Source organism: Scyliorhinus canicula, chromosome 20 (assembly GCF_902713615.1).
Source record: "Scyliorhinus canicula chromosome 20, sScyCan1.1, whole genome shotgun sequence".
NCBI classification, from domain to species: domain Eukaryota; kingdom Metazoa; phylum Chordata; class Chondrichthyes; order Carcharhiniformes; family Scyliorhinidae; genus Scyliorhinus; species Scyliorhinus canicula.
This window is the reverse complement of record NC_052165.1, coordinates 76,209,454-76,225,065: the sequence shown is the minus strand read 5'-3', so window position 1 is coordinate 76,225,065 and position 15,612 is coordinate 76,209,454. Positions and strand designations below refer to the sequence as shown.

Below are 15,612 nucleotides of genomic sequence, written 5' to 3'. Positions count from 1 at the left end.
GCTCCAGGGTCCCAGGTTCGATTCCCGGCTGGGTCACTGTCTGTGCGGAGTCTGCACGTCCTCCCCGTGTGTGCGTGGGTTTCCTCCGGGTGCTCCGGTTTCCTCCCACAGTCCAAAGATGTGCGGGTTAGGTGGATTGGCCATGCTAAATTGCCCGTAGTGTCCTAAAAAGTAAGGTTAAGGGGGCGGTTGTTGGGTTACGGGTATAGGGTGAATACGTGGGTTTGAGTAGGGTGATCATTGCTCGGCACAACATTGAGGGCCGAAGGGCCTGTTCTGTGCTGTACTGTTCTATGTTGCTGTTGTACACAATTCTACTCCTGCTGATTGGTTTTTCCAACAATCGGCAATGGTTTCATGGCCGTCATTAGACTTTTAAAATTCCCGATACTTTATTGAGTTTAAATTCCATCACCTGGATTCGAACCCGGGTCCCCAGACCATTATTCTGGATCTCTGGACTGCTAGTCCGGCGGCAATACCATTATGCCACCGCCTCTCCAGAAATTCTGTTCCCCAGAGAGCAGTGGAGGCTGGATCATTTACTATAATTAACGGCGATTTAGAAAGATTTATGATCTACAAGGGAGTTGAGGGTCATCGGGGGAAGGCAGGCACACAAGAACACAACAGATCAAACATGATTTTATTGAAAGGCTGAGCAGGCTTGAGGGGCTGAATGGCCTCCTGCTGATCCTATTTCTTATGTTTTTTTGAACACTGTCGCAGGAAAATTCATGGATAGAAGGTAGATTGGTGAGAGAGAGATCAAGTAGCTATTTTCCTTTTGACTGTTCCATCATTACCTGCCGCAGGGTGTTTATTAGGGTGTTGAACTTGATCAGCAATGATTATAATGAATGGCACAGCATGCTCGAAGGGCCGAATGGCCTCCTCCTGCTTCTATTTTCTATGTTTCTGGGTAACATGAAATGAAATGAAAATCGCTTATTGTCACGAGTAGGCTTCAATTAAGTTACTGTGAAAAGCCCCTAGTCGCCACATTCCGGCGCCTGCTCGGGGAGGCTGTTACGGGAATCGAACCGTGCTGCTGGCCTGCTTGGTCTGCTTTCAAAGCCAGCGATTTAGCCCTGTGCTAAACAGCCCCAACATGCCAACTTGCTCTAGGCCTACAAATGACAGGATCACCGCACTCCCGGGATTCTGGTTTCTTGTGCATGCCCCATCATTGGCAGTCACGCCTTCACCTGCCAAGGCCTCAAACTTTGGAATTCCCTCGCCAAAACTCCCTGACTCTTTCTTCTCCTTTTGTCCTTCGAGCATTTGGATACCTTGCTCTAATGTCTCATTCTCCGGTTTAGTGTCAATGTTTGATTGCCGGCGCTGTGAAGTGGCTTTACAATGTTTTACTATCTGGAAGCGACTGTATAAATGTTAATGGGATTGCGGCTCTTGAGCAATGCTGAAAAGTGTTAAAAAGTAAAACTTTGCTGCTGCTCTTTTCATCTCATTCTTAATGCCGAGTTATAAATGTAAATGAGTTTTTGGTTAACAATGGCTCACACATTACATTAAACCTTCGCTGCACTTCCTCCCTACCTCAGATAAGGACACCAAAACTGCACACACTACTCCAAGTGTGGCCTTGCCAATGCCCTATACAATTGCAGTTAAACATCTGTATTCCTGTACTCAATTCCTCTCACTCCGAAGGCCTTCATACCATTTGCCTTCTTTACCGCCTGCTGTACCTGCGCGCTTACTTTCAGTGACTGATGCACGAGGACACCAAAGTCTCGCTGAGTATCCACCTCTCTCAATTTACACCCATTCAAATAACAATCTGCCTTCCTAATTTTGCTACCGAAGCAGATAACCTCACATTTACCCTCATTAACGTATGGGTGGCAGAGTTTTGGATGAGCTCAAATTTACTAAGTTTGAAAGATGGGCAGGAAGGCAAACAGCAGCAAATTTGCATAGTCGAGTCTGGATGAAGGCTCCATCAACAGATTAGAACAAAGAACAATACAGCACAGGAGCAGGCCATTCGACCCGCCAAACCTGTACCAGTCATGATACCACCCTTGGCCAAAACGCTCAGCGCTTGCAGATTAACCGGGATGGATGAGACAATCCCTTCTGTTTACTCACTATTAATAAGTCATGTTAATTGTACTGTTGATACAAACCCCCCTTCAGGGGGGCACGGTAGCATAATGATTAGCACTGTTGCTTCACAGCTCCAGGTTCCCAGGTTTGATTCCCCGCTGGGTCACTGTCTGTGCGGAGACCGCACGTTCTCCCCGTGTCTGCGTGGGTTTCCTCCGGGTGCTCCGGTTTCCTCCCACAGTCCAAAGACGTTGCAGGTTAGGTGGATTGGCCATGATAAATTGCCCTTAGTGTCCAAATGGGTTGGGTTGGGTTACTGGAATAGGGTGGGGGTGTGGGCTTAGGTAGGTCCGGTGCAGACTCGATGGCCCGAATAGCCTTCTTCTACACTGTAAATTCTATGATTGAACTTTGTGACTGTAATAAACAATACCGTGGTTCCCTTGTGACTGTAAAGTACAGGTAAGTCACAATGTGAATACTTGGGCGCAATCCAATGGCCACGCTGCACCCTTAAAGCAGCTCACCGCGGTGCCGCTCTCAGGATCTACCCGGTTCACAACACCTCAAGATCCAATGCAATCTCGTGAGACATTGCAATGTAAATGGGCGGGATCACTTTTTGGCAAATCTGCATATTAGAGCGAGGCAGCTAGTCTCACTCGAATGTGCAGATTCCCGAGGTAACTGAGGCATTGGGGTCTATCTCCTTCACCGCCGAGATCTGGGGTGAGTGCTGCTTGGTACTGGTCCCCATACACGGGGACCAGTTGGAACTGCACTCGTGGAGGTCTCCCAGGGGATTGGAGGCCCCCAGCTACCGGCCCTTTGGGCAGGGTAGTGCCCTGGCATTGCTGGTGCCAGCTGGCACCCTGTTGAGGCCCTATGGGCAGCATTGTAGCACAATGGTTAGCACTGTTGCTTCACAGCGCCAGGGACCCAGGTTCGTTTCCCGGCTTGGGTCACTGTCTGTGTGGAGCCTGCACGTTCTCCCCGTACCTGCGTGGGTTTCCCCCGGATGCTCCGGTTTCCTCCCACAGGTCTCGAAAGATGTGCTTATTAGGTGAATTGGGACATTCTGAATTTTCCCTCTGTGGACCCGAACAGGTGCTGTAGGTAGTGACTAGGGGATTTTCACAGTAACTTCATTGCAGTGTTAATGTAAGCCTACTTCTGACAATAAAGATTATTATTATTACACAATGCAAGTCGTGTTGCATAGCCATGTGTTTCTCAGCGCTGCAAGCGCCAGAAAACACTCGGATAAACGTGCTCCTTATGGGACTTTGTTCCCATTTAGTTGAATCGAACCTTTGTCAGTGCAGAGATGTGTACATAGTTTCTGGAGCAGCACAATTGCAATGTACAGCACGATAAATATTTAGATTTGCAATAACACTAGGTAAGGATCATTAACCATTCCTGGCAGAAGTTTATATTCCCCCACTGGTGGGTTTGTGGATGGAGGGATGGGGAAGGACTGTAAAATCTTACAAGCCTAAATTTACACAATGGATGGGGCAGCACGGTGGCGCAGTGGTTGGCATAGTGCCTCAATGACTACCGTCCAGTGGCCCTGACATCAATCATAATGAGTACTTCAAGAGGTTGGTCATGAAGCACATCTACTCCCACGATGCATTGATCCACTGCAATTCACATACCGCCGCAAACGGTCCACAGCAGAAACCACCTCCCTTGCCCAACACTCATCCCTGGAGCATCTCGACAGCAAGGACTCCTACGTCAGACTCCTATTTATTGACTACAGCTCCGTCTTCAACACCATAATCCCAGCCAAGCTCATATCAAAGCTCCAAAACCTAGGACTTGGCTCCTCACTCTGCAACTGGATCCTCGATTTTCTGACCAACAGACCACAATCAGAAAGGATAAACGACATCACCTCCACGATAGTCCTCAACTCCGGGATCCCGCAAGGCTGCGTACTTAGCCCCCTACTCTACTCCCTGTACACACACGACTGCATGGCAAAACTTGGTTCCAACTCCATCTACAAGTTTGCTGACGATACGACCATAGTGAGTCAGCTCTCTAACAACAACGAGTCAGAATACAGGAGGGAGATGGAGAACCTAGTGGAGTGGTGTAACGACAACAAACTCTCCCTCAATGCCAGAAAAACTAAAGAGCTGGTCATTGACTTAAAGAAGCAAAATACTGTACACACCCCTGTCAGCATCAACGGGGCCGAGTTGGAGATGGTAAACAGCTTTAAATTCCTAAGGGTGCACATCACCAAAAATCTGTCCTGGTCCACCCACGTCGGTGCTACCACCAATAAAGCACAACAGCACCTATACTTTCTCAGGAAACTAAGGACATTTGGCATGTCCACACTGACACTTACCAACTTTTACAGGCGCACCATAGAAAGCATCCTATCTGGTATGGAACTGTTTGACCCAACACCACAAGAAACTTCACAGAGTCTTGAACACGGCACAGTCCCATCACACAGACCCACCTCCCATCTATTGATTCTATCTACACCTCCAGCTGCCTTGGGAAAGCAGGAGGCAGAATCAAAGATTCCTCCTGAAGTGTTGGCGAGTGTAGACGTGAGAGATGAACAGACACTTCAACACTGATGAAGGTTCAACTAAATTTTATTAACTACTTCTAACTAACTAACACACGATGACTGTGGGTCTAAATGATGCTAACTTAAACTAGAGTCTGTGCTGGGCTGAATAAGTTCCTGTTACACTGAGAGGCAGCACCCAGAATGAGTGGGAACTGTGGTGCCCTCTGCCTTTCTAGCCTGTGTATTCTAACTGGTGATTGGCTGCGGTGTTTGTACATGTTGATTGGTCCCTGTGTGTGTCCATCAGTGTGTGTCTGCACCATGATATACTGGTGTATATTATGACACCTCGTACCTGGCTTACTCACTCTTCCAACTTCTTCCGTGGGTCGGGAGATACAAAAGTCTGAGAACATGCATGAACAGATTAAAAAACAACTTCCCTGTTGTTACCAGACTCCTAAACAACCCTCTTATGGACTGACCTGATTATTACTACATTCCTGTATGCTTCACCCGATGCCGGTGTCTATGTATTTACATTGTGTCCCTTATGTTGTCCTATTATATATTTTCTTTTCATGTACTAAATGATCCGTTTGAGCTGCTCGCAGAAAAATACTTTTCACTGTACCTCCGTATACGTTACAATAAGCAAATCTATCCAACCCCGGTTCGATCCTGGCTCTGGGTCACTGTCCATGTGGAGTTTGCACATTCTCCCCATGTCTGCGTGGGTTTCACCCTCACAACCCAGAAAGATGTGCAGGATAGGTGGATTGGCCACACTAAATTTCCCCATAATTGGGGGGGGGAAAAAAGGAACTGAGTACTCAAAATTTACTTTAATTTTTTTTTTTAATTACCCAACGGGAAAGGCTTTTTCTGTTGCCTCCAAGATTTTTCACCAGATTTTCATCACATTTACATCTTTCTCGGTGAATTTTCCAGCAAATGAATTAATCTTGTACTGCTCTACTCTGTCCTTCTGGGACTTGAACATGCAGAAAGCCTGGAAAATGTTACAGCTGTAGTTGAAACATTCATATGCAAGGATATCCGCAAACAAATCTGGAGGTTGATGCAGTAAAATATCCCTGTTGTTTCCACACTCTTACTGTCCCATAAAATTAGATGACAACAGTTCTTTCCTCACCAGTATTGTACCCCAGTATTAAATTGTGATCGACCAGTCTCCACCAGTACTGTACCCCAATGTTAAACAGTTATAGACCTGTCCCCACCAGTACTGTACCCCAGTGTTATACAGTGACAGACCGGTCCCCACCAGTACTGTACCCCAGTGTTATACAGTGACAGACCTGTCCCCACCAGTACTGTACCCCAGTGTTATACAGTGACAGACCCTGTCCCCACCAGTACTGTACCCCAGTGTTATACAGTGACAGACCTGTCCCCACCAGTACTGTACCCCAGTGTTATACAGTGACAGACCTGTCCCCATCAGTACTGTACCCCGGTGTTATACAGTGACAGACCTGTCCCCACCAGTATTGTACCGCGGTGTTATAGTGACAGGCCTGTCCCCACCAGTACTGTACCCCAGTGTTATACGGTGACAGACCTGTCCCCACCAGTACTGTACCCCAGTGTTATACAGTGACAGACCTTTCCCCACCAGTACTGTACCCCAGTGTTATACAGTGACAGACCTGTCCCCACCAGTACTGTACCTCAGTGTTTTACAGTGGCAGACCTGTCCCCACCAGTACTGTACCACAGTGTTAAACTGTGATAGACCTGTCCCCACCAGTATTGTACCCCAGTATTATACAGTGACAGACCTGTCCCCACCAGTACTGTACCCCAGTGTTATACAGTGACAGACCTGTCCCCACCAGTACTGTACCCCAGTGTTATACAGTGACAGACCTGTCCCCACCAGTACTGTACCCCAGTGTTATACAGTGACAGACCCATCCCCACCAGTACTGTACCCCAGTGTTATACAGTGATAGACCAGTCTCCACCAGTACTGTACCCCAGTGTTATATAGTGACAGACCTGTTCTCACCAGTACTGTACCCCAGTGTTATACAGTGACAGACCTGTCCCCACCAGTATTGAACCCCAGTGTTATACAGTGACAGACCTGTCCCCACCAGTATTGTACCCCAGTGTTATACAGTGACAGACCTGTCCCCACCAGTATTGTACCCCAGTGTTATACAGTGACAGACCTGTCCCCATCGTACCATCGTTCCCGTACCAGCCTCCCCGGACAGGCGCCGGAATGTGGCGACTAGGGGCTTTTCACAGTAATTTCATTGAAGCCTACTCGTGACAATAAGCGATTTTCATTTTTTCATTTCGTACTGTATCCAAATGTTAACCTGTAATAGACCTGTCCCCACCAGTTCTGTACCCCAGTGTTATTATTATTTTACAAAATATAATGCCAACACCAAGCTGAAATCATTTTGACAATAACTTAAGATCCTCTTTTCTTTCCTCTTAAGTTGGAGTCTACACCAGAGAATATTTATACTTCACCTGATATTGAGGCTGATATCCTGCCACCCCAGCAAAGGAGCACTGGTGACCATGGTGATGGCCATAGCGAAGAGGTAAATGTAATATTTTTCAGTCCAAGGATGAAGACCAGCTTGTTATGCCAACCAAATAACTATATAAGGACAGGCACTGTCATGGGCACAGTTTTACTTTTAAATATATGCAATGAGGGAAGCTGAATTTGGTTGCCTTTCGAACAAACCCACAGAGTTGGGCAACTGTCTTTTAATCATTATTCCTGTACCTGAGAGCAAGGACATACACACACATACACAAACATCCTCATCTTAATTGAGGTATGAGCGTCTGAAGATTCCAAAAATGTAAAGGAGGCACTCGTCTGGTAAATGAAATTAAATGAAAATCGCTTATTGTCACGCGTAGGCTTCAAATGAAGTTACTGTGAAAAGCCCCTAGTTGCCACATTCCGGCACCTGTTCGGGGAGGCTGGTACGGGAATTGAACCGTGCTGCTGGCCTGCCTTGGTCTGCTTTCAAAGCCAGCGATTTAGCCCTGTGTGTTAAACCAGCCCCTGCAATAATTGCTTATTGTCACAAGTAGACTTCAATGAAGTTACTGTGAAAAGCCCCCAGTTGCCACATTCCGGCGCCTGTTCGGGGAGGCTGGTACGGGAATTGAACCCGCACTGCTGGCATTGTTCTGCATTGCAATCCAGCTATTTAGCCCACTGTGCTAAACTATGTGAAAAGGCAACATTATTACTTTGTGCCTTGCATTGTGGAGTCACTATGAATCTCCCACATTGAAACAAATTGCCAAACTCGCACCATTATTCCTCTTGTGGTTACTGCCTCGTTGGACTTGGCAAACGATGTAAATACTCTTACTGTCCACTTTTCCCGCTCCCTGCCTCCCCTCTGACGTGAGCTCACCCTGTGCAGACCAATAATTGAAGATCTGCTGGTATGTGTGACTGAATTACTTGCTGCCTTTGCCATCTGAGAACTGGGGGGGGGGGTTAGCCGTGAGGCATGGTGCGGGGGCAGGTAGGGTCCTGAGTTACGCACTTTGTGAAACTAAAAACAGGGTTTTACCATGGCTGCAGTCAACATTTCTCTCTCTCTTGTAATATTCCAGTTCAACTTTGGTGACGTCTTTGTGCACCAAGCAATCCACACCATCGAGTACTGTCTAGGCTGCATCTCGAACACGGCATCCTACCTCCGACTGTGGGCTTTGAGCTTGGCTCATGCAGGTAAGCAATCAGATAGGCTCCAGCCGAGGTGACAGATGACAGAGACGCTGTGGGCTACGGATGAAGTAAATGGATACATGAACTCGTCGTGTGAGTGACACATTCCAAGTATACAAAGCTCACATTGTTTCAGATGTCAGCTAAGCATTCTGTAAAATCAGGAACTGTTCTGCCCAACTGTTTAAAAACACTGCAGAGAAAATCTCCCTCAAACAGAATTCACTGACAGTTATCCTGTGAGGGTTGAGAGGGGAGGATGAAGAGAAATATTGTTCGAGAGAAGAAGGTTAAGAGGTGACTTAATTGAGGCATACAAGGTGATCAGAGGATTAGATAGGGTGGACAGTGAGAGCCTTTTTCCTCAGATGATGATGTTTAGCACGAGGGGACATAGCTTTAAATTGAGGGGAGATAGATACAGGACAGATGTCAGAGGTAGGTTCTTTGCTCAGAGAGTAGTAAGGGCGTGGAATGTCCTGCCTGCAACAGTAGTGGACTCGCCAACACTAAACGCATTCAAATGGTCATTGGATAGACATATGGACGATAAGGGAATAGTGTAGATGGGTCTTAGAGAGGTTTCACAGGTCGGCACAACATCGAGGGCCGAAGGGCCTGTACTGCGCTGTAATGTTCTATAAAGTGTTGGGAAAGAAAAGTTAAAAGAAAAAGGCATTTACTTCAATTTTAATTTGCAGATGTTTCACATTAACCGTGCCTGATCTTCACCTATCCTATTTAATGATTGTGACTACTTTCTCAATGCTGGTGTACAGTAATAAACACCGGTGTATGATATGGTGCTCTGGGGACCCTGGTTCGAAGCCCACCATGGCAAATGGTGACATTTGAATTCAATAAAGATCTGAAATTAAAAGTGTAAAAGGTGACCATGAAACCCACCTGGTTCACTAATGTCCTTTAGGGAAGGAAATCTGTCATCCTTACCTGATCTGGCCTACATGTGACTCCAGACCCACAGCAATGTGGTTGACTGCTAAAGGCCCTCAAGGATGGGCAATAAATGCTGACCCAGCCAGTGACACCCATGGACGAATAGAAACAAAATATTGTAACAAAAAAAATCTAAATTTGGCTTCATTAACACAAAGGGGCAAGAGCTTATTTAATTTTTCAGCAGCCTCGTAATGAGAGCAGGCAATAGGGAAAGAGGGCCCGAGAGACAAAACAGTGCTGGATTTCTCATTTATTCAACAATAAAATTCCCATAATTTACCTTTAAAATTTTCAAAAATGTTAGATTTATGCAACAGAATTATTCTTTGATTTTCAGGATATCGTGCCAAAATATTAAATTATTTGATCTTTAATAATTTCTTATTTTAATCATCTGATACGAAATGCTTCACAAGGGCAGCACGGTAGCATTGTGGATAGCACTGTGGCTTCGCAGCACCAGGGTCCCAGGTTCAATTCCCCGCTGGGTCACTGTCTGTGCGGAGTCTGCACGTTCTCCCCGTGTCTGCGTGGGTTTCCTCCGGGTGCTCCGGTTTCCTCCCACAGTCCAAAGATGTGCAGATCAGGTGGATTGGTCATGATAAATTGTCCTTCGTGACCAAAAAGGTTAGGAGGGGTTATCGGGTTATGGGCTAAGATGGAAATGAGAGCTTAAGTGGGCCGGTGCAGACTTGATGGGCCGAATGGCCTCCTTTTGCACTGTATGTTCTATGTTTGGATGACCAGACACACTACTTTGAGCAATCAGAAGTACACATTAATTTCTAGCTGGTCCTGGTAATGTTTGTTGTACACTAGGGACAGCACAGTGGTTAGCACTGTTGCCTCACAGAACCCTTTCAATTCCAACCTCAGGTGACTGTCTGCGTGGAGTTCTCACTTTCTCCCCGTGACTGTGTGGGTTTTCCTTGATGTGTTTTAAAATATTTACTTACATTATTCACTTATTTGCTTTTGAAAAATAAATTTAGAGTACCCAATTCATTTTTTCCAATTAAGGGGCAATTTAGCGTGGCCAATCCATCTGCCCTGCATATCTTTTTGGGTTGTGGGGGCGAATCCCACGCAAACACTTTTTTTTTCTTTTTTAAAAATTTAGATTAGCCAATTATTTTTTCCAATTAAGGGGCAATTTAGCGTGGCCAATCCACCTACTCTGCACATTTTTGGGTTGTGGGGGCGAAACCCACGCAGACACGGGGAGAATGTGCAAACTCCACACGGACAGTGACTCAGAGCCAGGATCGAACCTGGGACCTCAGCGCTGTGAGGCGGTTGTGCTAACCACTAGGCCACCGTGCTGCCCTTACCCACGCAAACACGGGAAGAATGTGCAAACTCCACACAGACAGTGACCCAGAGTCGGGATTGAACCTGGGACCTTGGAGCCGTGAGGCAGCAGGGCTAACCGCTGTGCCGCCGTGCTGCCCTATTTGCTTTTTAAAAATATATTTTATTAGCTTTACCACCAAATTTGTATACTATTTTAAAACTTAGGGAGAAACTAGAACGTATCCATTCACCAGGTACTCACCAAACAGCTAGCTTCTTTCCCTGCAGTAGACTAAAAACAATTCCTGCAGAGTGACAAAGATATAAAAATGTAACACCTTCACCGAATGCCCCAACTGACAAAACAACAAGTCTGCACACGTTTCCTTAACTCCACTGAGGAGATCTGCATTTACAACCAACTAAATTGGAGCTACAGTAACCAGATTCAACCAGTTAGCTAATTATTATCATCAGTTACAAGTGAAGAGTTTAGTCGGAGGATTCCACAGCATGGACTCAGACAGCTGAAAGTATGACTGCCAATGGCGCAGTGATTAAATATGGAATGTGGTCGAGCCTAGAATTGGAAGGACGCGGATATCTCGGAGGGTCGTACAGCTGGAGAACGTTAGAGATGCAGAGGGACGATGCCATGGAGGGATCTGCAAACAAGGATGTAGATGAGTGAACATAGGGCTGATGGATGAGTGGGACTTCACTGTCGTTGAGTCAGAATCCTGGAACTCCCCCTCTGAAAACACTGTGGGTGTTCCTAACCCACATGCAGCAGTTCAAGAAGGCAGCTCACCACCACCTTCTCAAGGTTAATTAGGGACAGGCAATAAATGTGGGCAGAGCCAGCAATGCCCAAACCCTGTAAATGAATATGAAAAGAAACTTGGCACCAATTAAGATACGGGCAGTATTTATTTTATTCCTACATGGGATATGAGCATCAATGACTGGGGAAACATTTATTCCCATCGTTAATTGCCTTTGATAAGCCACTGCCTTGGAAAGCTACAGTCTATGTGGTGTAGTGATGCCCACAATGCTGTTTAGGAGGGGAGTGCCATGTTTTTACCCCAGCGACTGTGAAGGACCGGTGATATAGGTCCAAGTCCAGTTTCATCCCTATTCTCACCATAACCCCAGAAAACCTTGTTAATTAAGAACCTATCTATTTCTGTCTTAAATACATTTGGCCTCCACAGCCTTCTGCGGCAATGAGTTCTACAGATTCACCACTCTCTGGCTGAAGAAATTCCTCCTCATCTCACTTTTAAAGCATTGTCTCTTCAGTCTGAGGCTGTGGCTTAGGGTTCTAGTTTTTCCCACTAATGAAAACATCCACTCTGTCTTAGCCTCTCAGTATTCTGTAAGTTTCCATAAGATCCCTCCCCCCCTCATCCTTCTAAACTCCAAAGAGCACAGACCAGAGTCCTCAACTGCTCCTCATTTGACAAGTCCTTCATTCCAGGGATCATTCTTGTAAACCTCCTCTGGACCCTTTGCAAGGCCAGCACATCCTTCCTTAAATACGGGGTCCAAAACTGCTCACAATACTCCAAATGGGGTCTGACCAGAGCCTTATACAGCCTCAGAAGTACATCCCTGCTCTTGTATTCAAGCCCTCTTGACATGATTACTAACATTGCATTTGCCTTCCTAACTGCCGACTGAACCTACACGTTAACCTTACGAGAATCGTGAACAAGGACTCCCAAGTCCCTTTGTACTTTGATTCCCTAAGCCTTTTCCTTTGCTTCTATTCTCCTACCAAAGTGCATAACCTCACACTTTTCCACATTGTATTACATCTGCCACTTCTTCACCCACTCTCGTAACCTGTCCAAGTCCTTCTGCAGCCCCCTTGCTTCCTCAATAGTACCTGTCCCTCTGCATATCTTTGTATCGTAAGAAGTCTTGCAACACCAGGTTAAAGTCCAACAGGTTTGTTTCAAACACTAGCTTTCGGAGCACTACTCCTGCCTCAGGTGAATGAAGAGGTATGTTCCAGAAACATATATATAGACAAAGTCAAAGATGCAAGACAATGCTTAGAATGCGAGCATTTGCAGTTAATTAAGTCTTTACAGATCCAGAGATAGGGGTAACCCCAGGTTAAAGAGGTGTGAATTGTCTCAAGCCAGGATAGTTGGTAGGATTTTGCAAGCCTAAGCCAGATGGTGGGGGATGAATGTAACGCGACATGAATCTAAGGTCCCGGTTAAGGCCGTACTCGTGTGTGTGGAACTTGGGCTGGAAGTAGACGGTCTTGATGAGTATATCGATGTGAATTTGAAAAGTCATGGTCTGATTTGTTGTCAGGGAGAGGGATGGTGTCTGTGACGAGGGAACAGTGTGCGTTGTGGGGACTGAAGAGAATGGCTTCAGTTTCCTCTGACTACCTTCCTTCCCACTGTAACATGGAGACTCGCAGAGCCAACACGCTGAACCTGATCTCCTTGTCCACACAGCAACCTTAAGCCAATGGCACAGCTCACATTTTAATAGGCTGTGGACTCCTCTCACCTGTACTGTCAGTGATTAGACGGCAGTCGGCAGTATTTAGGTACATAGGAATTGCTAGTCAGAGATGCTTTAAACCAAAATAATAAAATCTTAGTCGCCAGAATCTTAGAGCCTTGTTCAGAGATGCCCGAATCTCTTTACTAATTTCGATATGTGTGTTCCATTTATCTTTAGAGCTATCTGAAGTGCTGTGGACCATGGTACTGCACATTGGCTTGAGTAGTACTTCTTGGGGTGGCCTCATTGGAGTCTCCATTATATTTGCAGTTTTTGCCGTCTTAACAGTTGCCATTCTCTTGGTAATGGAAGGATTATCTGCTTTCCTACATGCTCTGCGTCTTCACTGGTAAGTAACTCTGCTGCAACGCAGGCCTTGATTCATGGAATCATAGAATGGTCCTTGTGCTGTCACCATTCAGCCCATCATGTCCATGCTGGCTCTCTACAAGTGTAACCCAGCTAGTCCCACTCCCTCACTCTTTCCTGTCGCACTGCAGTTAGTTTCTCTGATGGTGCTTATCAAATCTCCTTTCGACAGGCATGATTAAATCTGCCTCCACCGCACCCTCATGCAATGCATTCCAAATGCTAAACATTCACTGCATTTTATTTAAAAAAAAGTTTTCCTCTGTCACCTTTGATTCTTTTACCACTCAGCTTTAAATCGATATCCTCTGGTTCTTGCGGTTTTTCTATCTACACTGTCCGTACCCCTCAACTAAAATCTTCTCTTCTCTATCCACATGAACTCAAGTCTCCAGAACAATTCTTGTAAATCTTTGCTGTACCTTTCTCAACCTTTCCGATCCTTCCACAAGTGTAGTGCGGCACGGTGGCACAGTGGTTAGCACTGCTGCCTCACAGCTCCAGCGTCCTGGGTTCAATTCCGGTCTGGGGTGACTGTCTGTGTAAGAGTTTGCACTTTTCCCCCCCGTGTCTGCGTGGCTTTCCACCGGGTGCTCCAGTTTCCTCCCACAGGCCAAAGATGTGCAGGGTAGGTGGAATGGCCATGCTAAATTGCTCCTTAGTGTTCAAAAGGTGAGGTCGGGTTACGGGGATAGGGTAGAGGCGTGGGGTTGAGAAGGGTGCTCTTTGCAAGGGCCGGTACAGACTCAATGGGCCGAATGGCCTCCTTCTGCACTGTAAATTTAATGATTATATGAATGTTTGAGGCAAAACCAGTGTTTTATGCCAGTGTTTTATGGAGGTTCATTGCCTTTGCTTTTTGTACTCTGTGCCTCTACATCTTTTAAACCACTTTCTCAATTTACCCTGTCATGTTCAGTACTGTGCATGCTGTAGATATACCTCCAGGTCTCTCCGTTCCTGCATCCCCTTTAGCATTGCCTCCTTTGTTGTATATTGTCTCACTTTGTTCTTCCTTCCAAAATGTATCACTTTTAGCGGTATAGAATACCATTTGTTTTATTTTTGACCCCCCAGGGTGGAGTTCCAGAATAAATTCTATGCTGGAGCTGGCTACAAGTTTAACCCCTTCTCGTTCAAATCCATCCTGGATGGAAACCCAGATGAATAGAGCTGCGTTTCAACAGAAGATGAGCACAAGAGCATTTCAACCACCGATTGAAAGATTGCATTGTTAGAAAATGATCACCGCGGATCTTGATGATAAATTTATACAATAGATTCTTAATTTAGAGCCAACATTAAGGTCTTGAAATTTAGCTTGTGCAAGTTTGTGTATGTAATGTTCAGCTGGAATGATTTTGTGTGCTCCAGCCAGAGGCGTTGGCAAGTTTAGAATCAGTGGGGGAAATGGCTTGTAATAGCATAAATAGGAATGTTGTAACATGTTGAACATAGATTAATAATCATGTAATTTAAGATTGTCAATGAGGGGGGAGAAAGCCTAATTTAAAATGGTTTTGCATTTGCTTTACATTGCCAGTAAAATTTGGCGAATGATGTGCATTGTTATCGCTGGAGTTACGAGATGGGGGGGGCTTCCAGTACTGGTGACATCTTCGAATTAGTGCACGCACAAATGGCCTCTGTATTCAATGGTTGAACCACCACAACGTTAACCTTACCAATTTCATCAAATGCTGTACTATTTATCTATCATTACAAGTCTGCATGCTTTGCCATTGAGAAATACAACACTCAGAAATGTTCCCGTTCAGTTTTAACCTAAGATTCATGCGAGTGTGAATTGGTTAAACCCACATTTAGGGTCACAGTCAAGATATCTCTGTTATAAATGCAAGGGCAAGCTTTGTAATGTCACCATCTGCATAATGTTAATGTTTTCCATCACTGCTTGGGAACATGTGGATGAAAATCTCCTTTAAGCAGCCGCCTAATTCAATTCCCGTACCAGCTTACCTGAACAGGCGCCGGAATGTGGCGACGAGGGGCTTTTCACAGTAACTTCATACTTGTGACAATAAAAGATTATTATTAATTGGACAATAAAGTGAGGTGTAACAAA

General features: G+C 45.7%; 1 protein-coding gene across 3 annotated transcripts in view; it reads left to right on the top strand.

The window, feature by feature from the left end:
• Positions 1–15,612, top strand: part of LOC119955113 (V-type proton ATPase 116 kDa subunit a-like) — a 222,699-nt gene extending 207,087 nt beyond the window's left edge. For all 3 annotated transcript variants that reach the window (XM_038781000.1, XM_038781001.1, XM_038781002.1), the window contains 4 exons: positions 7,102–7,209; positions 8,255–8,372; positions 13,335–13,506; positions 14,604–15,612. In XM_038781000.1, the coding sequence (XP_038636928.1) occupies positions 7,102–7,209; positions 8,255–8,372; positions 13,335–13,506; positions 14,604–14,697 (492 nt within the window). In that variant the 3' untranslated portion in view covers positions 14,698–15,612. The remainder of the gene's footprint in view (positions 1–7,101; positions 7,210–8,254; positions 8,373–13,334; positions 13,507–14,603) is intronic.